At 40.6% G+C, this 10,431-nt stretch overlaps 1 protein-coding gene across 4 annotated transcripts in view; it reads right to left on the bottom strand.

Annotated features, from left to right (window-relative positions):
* Nucleotides 1-18: 18 nt before the first annotated feature.
* Nucleotides 19-10,431, bottom strand: part of ESRRA (estrogen related receptor alpha) — a 32,729-nt gene continuing 22,316 nt past the window's right edge. For all 4 annotated transcript variants that reach the window (XM_089652834.1, XM_089652836.1, XM_089652835.1 and 1 more), the window contains 2 exons: nt 9,799-10,068; nt 19-7,321 (listed from right to left, as the gene is read on the bottom strand). In XM_089652834.1, coding sequence (XP_089508960.1) covers nt 7,074-7,321; nt 9,799-10,068 — 518 coding nt within the window. In that variant the 3' untranslated portion in view covers nt 19-7,073. The remainder of the gene's footprint in view (nt 7,322-9,798; nt 10,069-10,431) is intronic.

The following is a 10,431-nucleotide window of genomic DNA, read 5'->3' as shown; positions in this document are numbered from 1 at the left end:
AAATAATGAACACACAAGGAAATATCCCTGATGTTTATTGCAGTCCAGGCCTTTGGAGCCATATCTGTATACAGTGATCTGTATATAATATACATTTCTAAGCAATGAGGTATATTACATATGCACATTATTCTATATACAGAGTTGCCCAGTACAGTCAGGGCTAGAAGAGTCAAACTAATGCGAATACAGAGGTATAGGGAAGAGGATTACACACATGAAAATGCACTGAACATGAAAAAAAAAAAAATCAATTTATGGCCCATTGACATGTGGGTCAGCATTCATTGCAACTATAGAACTACTCAAAAACAGGCTGCTGCTGGCACAGGGGGTGAAAATACAGGAGAATGCTAGCAATCAAGACGAAGACTGAGACACCGTTCATGGTAAAGATGAGCCTATGGGTCAATCTCACAAAATAAAATTTTGTCCAAATCCTATATTGCTGCTTAAACCACACAAAATTATGAGATATATTTCCAAGCAAATATTTGGCCAAATACCTTCAGCTGATCAATTTACAGGCTTATTAAAAATGTAAAATGCAGTACCCATACCAACCAATCAGAATCCATCATGTACCTGTCAGATTGTAAAAATGGGTGTATTAAAGTGATTGGAAATCCTTACACATAGAGCCAGTGAAGTGGATGACCACAGGGATGAAGCAAATTATCCTATGTAAGTTGTACCCCCGTCTATCTGCAGTCTTCTTTTCTCTACATCCTTTCAAAGTGCTGAGTTTATAAAGCTTGTCTGAGAGTTCAGAAATAAGGGCAGGGATCTTAAATGACACTCTGTAGGACGCAGTGAGGGGTCTCAGAGCTGATTGGAGGGATGGGACACCTCCCCCCCCCCATCATCATCCCCTTCACAAAGCTCACAGGACCAGAGCTGAGGCTGTCAATCTACTGGAGGTCCCTCCTCTGTCACCATTCCTCTCTCAGGAGAACTTGTCAGAAGTCATTCATACTGGCAGCAGACAGAAATGACACTCAGTTGGGATATGCTTTGTTCATATTTCATGCCTGAGAATTACAACCACTTTAAAGCGGAGTTCCACTCACTCTGTAAAAAAATAAGTCAGCAGCTACAAAAACTGTAGCTGCTGACTTTTAAAAAAAACAGCCACTCACCTGTCCCACGATCCCACATTGCCCCCCGCCGCAGCCCGTTTCACTGGCCGTCCTATATTCCAGGCATCGGCATCTTCAGTGTGGGCACCCAGCTGTGACAGCCGGGTGCCCACTGCGCATGCACGAGTAGCGCTGTGCTTCCTGAATGGCCATGTTGTCTTCTGGGACCTGTCACGTGTCCCACAAGACTTCGGGGACTGCCGTTTCTAATCGCAGCGGAAGTGGGAGCGGGTACCTGTCAAATTCAGGTACACGTTTCCCCCAACCCCCCAAAGGTGCCAATCCTTAATGTTGAGCGGGGGAACAATCTTTAAAGCAGAACTTCCCCTTTTGGGTGGAACTACGCTTTAAGTAAGGCCCTACTATACAATAGAACTCTTTTCTAACCACTGCTGATGAGTATTTAAGTTTTTGCGCCCTGAACTACTTTTTGTATTTTATGACTACATTCAATAGTACACTTGATTAAAATGATAGTCAAATTAGCACTTAACACAGCTATGCTCAAGAGGATGTTATCCCTGATCTCTTTGCCAATCTGTTGTGGCTGGAGGATTTAAGAGCCATGAAAACATACAGCATGGTGCAAGAAGCCCAATTATTAACATTTGTTCTCTTCGTAGCATCCAGTGTGTGAGCCCTTACAGAAAACAAAAAAATTCCCCACTTTTAAAATACATCTGTCGTGACATAGCAGGTTTGCCAGTGCTGTCCTCTTTCTTTTGAGAATGTTGTTTGCTTGGCTGCCATGCTTTAAGTTCAGTTTTTTCCAACTTACTGATTGTTTAGGAATTTCAACAATACAACCAAGCAACTAGCATTTTCCAGTGGCCAGCAATGCATCCCCCATGCTTGTTTTCATGACAAGTGTCATTTAAAGCCGGCCTTGTACTAAAATGTTTCCTCTGTAGAAGAAAAATATTGAGGTTGATGCCACAATTGCAATGAAAACACTGAGGGTCCCAGAATTTCAGCAAAAGGATGACAATGTCACCTGCTATAGCATTTGGGGGGGGGGCTGATCTAATAATTATAAAAAAGAAAAGACCTGTGTCTTGATTTACTAGAGGCAATTAGACTGCAGTTGCATTCATTTCCCTTGGTAATTGTAAAGCATACCCAATCAGGTGCAAGGAAATTTAAAAAGAAAAACAGAAAAGCATTTTTGCTGGTACATGATTGGATGGTGGAAAATCAGCAGTGTTTTACCATTTTTACAAAGATCTGGGGAAAATGATTACAACTGCAAAGTGCGCAGTCAATTTGCCTTTAGTAAATCCACCTCCTTTGCATTGTAGTGCAAGTAACTTCTAGCAGCCTTTCAAGATCCACCCGAACAACTAACACTTAATTTGCATAAAGATGAGAAAACGAGATGGCTGCTTATATAATCTCATTACAATATTTAACACTAGCAATCACAAAACATACACATGGCGATTTTGCAAGCATTCAATCCGCTTTTGTTTTGTTTTTTTTAAATTAAGGAAAGTGAATGGGCTGCTGTTTTCTGTCAAATTTTTCTCAGTTTTAAGCCACAAGATTGCTTTTGGTTGAAAATCATGGAGAGGACTGTGTTGGTTTAAATATATTTCTAATGCACTTGCAATAATTTGGCAACATAAAATTGATAAACAAATAATACATGAATGAAAAAGTGCTGCCGAGAATCCAATTCCATTTGATATTTGTTTTTCATCTGGTAAAGATGGAAATCATTGCAAATTGCCATAAATATGTTTGCATGGTACTTGTATTTATATGTGGGACACTGTGTTTAAAAATATCTGAACAAAACCATGTTTGTAGTGATAACAAACCTCACCCTTTGAAATAGATTCATCATGAGAAACTTTCCCAAATGGCTGTAGCATACTGAGAATCTGATCAGACCCTTCATGTGAAAGGGGCCTTATAGGGACACCTTGTGGCCAATATCAGCATTGCTACAGTTAAGATCACTTCAAGTTACACTTTTAAGTACATATTATTCATCCTACTGGGAGGATCACCTTCAGTGAGAACTACATTTCTAAGGGCCCCTTCACACAGCTGATCCCATGCTGGTTGGAACAGGATGAGGTGGATGACAGGACACACACTGACCGCACTCTGCGGTGGGGGGGGGGGGGGTGTAAACGGACTCTGCTGCCTGTTTATACTCAGCTGCCTGTGATCCAGTCCACCCAAACATAGATTGTGGTTTTTTATTTTTTGGCGGGCCTGATCAGATTTGGAGGTAGGCAGGTGTGACAAAAGTTCATTTACACCTGCCTGTCCATAGAGCTGCATGGACCTACTGATCAGGTCTAGCTGAGAAACAGACAGGTGGAACTGATCAGATAACCTTAAGAGCCCTAAAAAAGTAGATCCAGAAATAGGAGAAGCTGAACCTATGTTTACATCTTGGTACTCCAGTTTAAAAAAAAAAATAGTGTGCAGAATCTGTTAAAGATAAAAAACTTTTGTTGCTGAACCAACCCAGAGTTCTCTGGTGCAGCCATTCCTTTCAGCTCCTAAACATCTTGGTAATTGAAGGATGGGCCAGCGGTAGTGGTGCACCGAAATGAAAATTTTTGTGCCGATACCAAAAATTCAGAATGCCTGGGGGGAGGCTACAATTTTTTTTTTCTCTACTTTCATATATATATATATATTTTTTTTTTCAACTTAGGATTCTATTGCTATCAAATAGTGGACCAATAGTCCCCTATGTGATAGGTCCTCTTTGTAGGGGGAAGGGGGCAGTGTATATAGAGAGACTCCCTCACTGGCTGTCACTATGTTAGTGCAGGTTTTTAAATGCAATTGTCTGCTTTTTTTTTTTTCCTCTCTTCACTATAGCTCACAGCATTAGCTGTCACTTTCCCTGGAGTTAAAGGAAACTTGTTCTTTTAACTTGGGAAATAAACTAAAAGGATACTTTGTTTCTTTTAGCTGGGGGGAAAGTGACAGCTAATCCTGTGAGTTATAGTGAAGGGGGAAAAAAAACCTGGCACTGACAGCCAGTCACTGTATACACTGCTCCTCTCCTGCCTTTCTCAACCACCCCCTCACATCTACAGTACACACAGTCTCCTGTATCAGCTAAATTTTTCCTAGCAGCTTAGCTATTTTCGGCCTGTAAGTTTTGGTGGCCGAAATTTTGGCGCATCCCTAGCCAGCTCATTCCAATTACTTTCTGTGAGCCTAGACTGTCATGCTGGGATTGATGTAACAACTAGCCTCATTCAGCCCACTTCCTGTCCCAGAGCACTCCTAGGACTCGTTCACACCATACATGCATGGAAATTGGCGCACAGATTTCACTTGCAGAGACATCAGTTTTCATGCATGCAGGAGTTTTATACACGTTGCAGATTGCTGTGCAGAAAAAAAAATCTGCATGTGGTACTAGTGTTTTGGTGTGAACAGGGCACATAGAGAGCAGTTGATTTTGTTGTGCCATGCAGAAAAACTGACATCTCTACACCATGATGTGAACAAGCCCCGAGTGGTACTTCCTTTTGAACTGCCACCAGAGGAGGGCAGGAAGGACCTGTGACAATATTGGACCAGCCCGAAGACTGCAGGATTTACACATAAGAATTACATATTCTTTACACACAAGAATTACATAAAAAAAACAAAAAAAAACAAAAACAGATTCATAAATACCTTTAGGTGCCTATAGCTCAGGATCTACTGCAGCACTTACTGCTTAGCATATGCAAAATTCATGGAAAATCATATGACCAAATAAGCAGTAGATCCAGAGGTACAGGCAGCTGAGACTTTTACCATTGATGCTGGCTTTTAGCTTTTCTCTCTTGAACGTGATTTTTTTTTTTTTTGGTTAAGCCTGTAAACACCTCACTGTGCATGGACACATAGGCTAACATAGAGATGCTTTTGCAGGCTGAACAAAAAAAAAAAAAAGTAAAATTCCTTTTAACTGGCTTTTTTTTTTTTTAAAAGCACATTGTGCAGGAGGCCTTAGATGTTATTCCAGATTTCCATGGACCTGATTCTTCTGAAAATAAAGTGAGGCAAAGACTAACAATGATGACAAATGATACTGCGTGTGCAGAATGATTGTCAGAACCGGTGCTGTTTAATCTAAATCAGTGGTCTCCAAACTGTAGCCCTGGGCTTGCTCTTCCACTGATACCAACGTTGGGGCATAAATTTCCCCCTCACTGATACCAGTGAAGTGGCAGAATGACTCCCACCAACAATTGGTTACAGTTCCTCCCAACCACACTAAAGATATGGGGCACAAGTCCTCTCAATGACACCAACAATGGGGCCCACTGCCACCAATGATGGGGGACAATTCCTCCAAATCAGTTCAACAATGGAGCACGATTCCTCCCAATGGCATTGACAATGGGACATTGTTTATTCCACTAATATCAGGACCTTTCCTACTCCCAGTGCCAAAGTCTGGCTCCCCTTAAGTCTGAAGGACAGTAAACTGGCCCTTTGTTTAGAAAGTTTGGAGACCCCTGCTCTATATTAACATAGAGGGACCTGGATAGGTGTCTGTTTATACATACAAAGGTAACTCTTGTGAGACAAAACCGATAACCTCTATTGGCATTTACCAAAAAAAGTAACTTATTTTCTTATAAGCATGATATCCAGTTACAACTAATCAGAATCCATGTTCTGACTTTAGCAGAATAAATCCTGATTGGTTTATAGGGGTTACTGCATTTAAAAGATTCTCATTAGGAACAGGAACTCTACTGAATAAAGCCATATATATCCATTATTGAAAAGTGGAATGTTACAGGTATCCCAACAAACATATCAACTATGAACATGTTCAGGAAGGCTCTCTGATTGGGGTCAATTTCTATACAGGGTCAAAAAAAATGTGCACATGTGTCTGAATACAAAATCTACAATGTATTGACCAAAAGTGCAAACCCCGTATAATATTCCACTTCCAAACCACGTTCTATGAAAGAGGTGGATGGTTCAAATGAACAGAAACACTTGTTGATTTACTAAAACTGGAGCGTGCAAACTCTGGTGCAGCTGTGCAGGGTAGCCAATCAGCTTCCAACTTCAGCTTGTTCAAATATGCTTTGACAAAAAACAACTGGAAGCTGATTGGTTTCTATGCAGAGCTGCACCAGATGTTGCACTCTCCAGTTTAGTAAATCATCCCCCCTCCACTGTTTTGGGCAAAGAAAAAGTGAAATCAGAAGCACAATAGGAAATTGCTTAACACAAACAGCACCTGCAATTTCAAATCAATAGTGTTCGTAAAATTTGAATCAACTCAAGTATTTAAAAATGCTCTCATATAGGAACAACATATGTCTTGTTCCTAAAACAGTACCATACATCCTAAAGTAATAATTTTTGAGACATTGAACACATAGATTGTCACTAAATAAGATGATTTCGGCATATTTTCACTAAAAAATAAAAACAAGTAACTGGCATGTAGTCATACACAATAAAATACAGTAAGAGAGGATGAGGGACACAAACCAATAACTTACTTTCAGCAGTTATGACGTGCCCTATTGCTTACAAGGAGCAGCATATGGCTCAAGTGTTCATTTAAGGATGGAAGGACTCCCAGCTCTATTTGCCATTGTTATCCCACCATGGGATATTAACACATTGCTTAATTAAATAGGAATAAAACAAAACACTGATTTTGTTACATAGGCTCCAGGGAAGACACCCCTTCCCATCAGTCACTGTCCCATGGCTTATATCTTCTTAGCTGTGCATCCAATAACTATGCGTTTTGCTTCATATGTCTATACCAGTCTTGTGGTATCTTCCTTGTTAGTCTATAAGGAATTCCAAGAAGTATTTGTGCATAAGAAACCCTTAAACGTCTGACCCCCATACATTCATTAAATCGTCTTGCTTTGCACATAGTTAAAGGAGATTACAGGAGACTCCTGCAGGTAGAATGCCTCCATTTTAGTCCATCATGGCCTCCAACATCTCCAGGAAAAGCTTGTGCATAGGGACGGTCCCCTCCTCCCGCAGGGCGTGGAAGTGCTGAAGGACGCGCCCTGCTGTCTGACGGAGTAAGGGGAGTGTTAGAAGCAGTTTTCCATCACGACAGGGTTCCTCGGGGTGACGACTTGATTCATACTCGCTAAGTGCCTCTTGTAGGGCATCGCGAAGACGCAGAACAGCTTCAGGGTCTTCAATGTGTACAGAGTCTGTGGAGATAGAGCACATACATTAGATAATACATATATAACATGGAAAGGAACCACTAGAAAGCAAAGACAGGTTGGTAACCTGACCTGTCTTGACTGCATTTAAAGGAGAAGTATGGCCAAAGCTCTATCAGTCATACTTCTCCTGTGGGTCACTTCGTTCTGCATTCCTATGACCCAGATTCAGGAAACAGTAAGCTAAAGCCTGATAGAGCATGGAGGGATCCCGACAATAATGTCAGGACCTGCCCTGATGCCTGACTGGCAGCTGTCTCAGGCTTTTAGTGTGCTGATTAGAGCCTGATTCAGATGCTCCCATCCCCTCTACAGTCTGGTGCTTCAGTTAGCGCATTGGATTGATGCTACAATCATCTAGGAAAGTATGTTTTGGGTTATTTTATTCCTGCATTTCTCTTGAGCAATACAGCCTGGTCACCTTGTGATACCAGCCTGTCGCTGGACAGTGAAGTCACAGAAGGAACAGTAATAAGTCTTCTCTTTCCTCACAGCTCCTCTCAGAATATTCCTTGTAAACTAATATGCACTGCAGGGCACCTGACTGGCCCCTAATACTGTCCTAGTGCCCCTGTCCAGCTGGAGTTTCAATTTCTGTATTATATATACATTTGTAAAATCTGTATCATTCAGGACAATCTGTTTTTCACTAATCATGAAGACCCAGCCAGATGTGAATGATAGACCTGCACCTAAATAGAACAGTAAATGTGTCCATAGACACTATAGGGTGGTCAGACATGCTGACACTATACAACTGCCTAGGCATTGGACCCTCAGATAACAGTTTGTGTGTTTAGGCTTATGTAAATGGATAGGAGAGGTGTGCTACATCCACCTCCAGTGCCAACTCAAAAGGGGGTCAGAGGGGCTCCATAAACCTGTCCAATTGACATACAAAAGTCCTGATTGGTGGATACATCACAGATATCAGGCTATTGCCTGTCTCATATCTGTAGGCATACTACAAGGAAGTCTGTAAAGACAGACATGAAAATGTTGTTTCTAAAAAGGTACATGTAGTCGCTTTAAATTACTACACCAGACTAGTATAGACAAAGTAAAGCAGGTGTCCCAACACCTTATATGCATATGTTACGGATGAAAGGATCAGGATGACAGTCTCTAATCATATATCTTCAAAGCAAATCAGCAATGACAGCTTACATATTTTATCCCATCAGGTTCTTTTTAACCACTTCCCGTCTGGCCCATGTGTATAAACAGCCGGATGGCAGCAGTGCAGGAGCGGGTTGCCGTTCATAAACGGCACCCACATTTTCAGCCTGTGTGCACTCACTGGGAGCGAGCTGTACGGAACCTCTGTGTGAGGTCCCGATCATGTGATCACCGATTGGCAAATCAGTGATCACATGAATAGTAGTAAGCAAGATGTCACTTCTGACATCATTGCTTACTACACGTGAAATCTGTGAATGATCACAGAGGTCACATGGTACAAGGCTATTCACAACAGCCTTGTACTATGTGACAAGCTGTGACCAATCACAGCTCTCACAGTATTTCTCAATGGCTGCAAGAATGCAGCCAGAGAGAAGGAGAAATTATTGCTTTTACAGCTTTTATGGGTGTAAAAGCAATCAGTGTAAAAAAAAAAATCTTCATCACCCCCCACAAGTAGTACAGTGTCTCTATGGCGAGACTGTTGACAGTATGTTAAAAACAAATAATATATAAAAATAAAATGTAAAAAAACTTTTTTTTCAAATTATAATTTTTGGTTATAAACTAATTTGGGTTATTTTTCTTTACTAAAAAGATAGCTGAATACATTTTGGCCAAGATTTATTATGAAGATTATTTATTTGCAAAATTTTATAAGAAAAACTTTTTTTTTATTTTTGGACTTTTTCATTTACATAGCAAAAAAAAAATAAAAATCCCAGTGGTGAATAAATACCACCAAAATAAAGTTTTATCTGTCTCAAAAAAATGCTAAAACATTCATACGGGTACAGTGTTGCATGACCGCACAATTGTCATTCAAAGTGTGACAGCGCTGAAAGCTGAAAATTGGCTTGGACAGGAAGATGGTGAAAGTGTCCGGACTTGAAGTGGTTAAAGAATAACTAAACCTTCCTATTCTTTCACGTCAAGGAAGCTGCTAACTTAGCTTCTATGTGATCTGCAGCTGCCATGGTGCTTCACATGTGATCAGTTGTGCCAGACATACAGAAGAATACACTGTGGATTTACATGCACCTTAAAGTAATGAGACAAATAGGCAGCATGCCTGTGAGGCAACTGGCATTTCCAAAACTGTTTATGTCAGACTGAATAGGATCTTCACTGTGTTAATCTATGGAAGCCAGTGATTTATGTACTCTGTATTAAGGTATTAAAAAACAAGATACAAATTCCTTCAATGTGAAAAGGACAAAGATACATTTACGTTTACTTAAAAAATACACGGAGACACACGAGCTGTGTAAACTTCTCACCAGAGTTTGTAAGTGTGAGGGCCTTCAACATAACATATTCCTCTCTTTCCACACGTAATGCACGATACTTGCGCACCAAATGAAGAACACAGGAACAGAGGTCTGAAAGACGGGCCGAGCGAGATGATTCCTCATCCAGAACAAAATCCTCTGCAAACACAACTTCATCTTCGTAAGGAAGGGACCGAAATACCACCCCAAGGAGGAGAACCTCCATCCAGACACTTTGCAATAGACTCATCTGGTCTGATAATGACAGTGAGGAAAAACCTGTGAAAAGACAAGTTGTAGTCATGAACCCTTCTCCACATAGCAGCTGTAAGGGCAAAAACATTTATATCTGTGCATATTTATTTGTCGACATGAAGCTCCAAAAAGTAATGAGCATTCTTCCATGACAGGGTCACTATTGTAAAGTGGAGAAAAAGAAACCATAAAGCCACAAAACACAATAAAATGAAAGGCTAAGTGCAGGCAAAAGTTTTTTTTGGGGGAAGAAAATCTAACTTGTGTTAGGTTTTAAATGCTGACTGCATTCCTGTTGAGAATAATTTTTTGGTAAAATATTAAAAGAGAAGTATGGATTTTGAAAAAGAAAAAACCCCCAAAAAACCATTTACACTCACTGAGGTG

The sequence above is a fragment of the Staurois parvus genome, unplaced genomic scaffold (assembly GCF_062004578.1).
Source record: "Staurois parvus isolate SC_StPar_1 unplaced genomic scaffold, SC_StPar_1.0 ptg000694l, whole genome shotgun sequence".
Lineage (NCBI taxonomy): Eukaryota > Metazoa > Chordata > Amphibia > Anura > Ranidae > Staurois > Staurois parvus.
The sequence above is the reverse complement of the archived record's forward strand: the minus strand, read 5'-3'. Positions and strand labels throughout refer to the sequence as shown.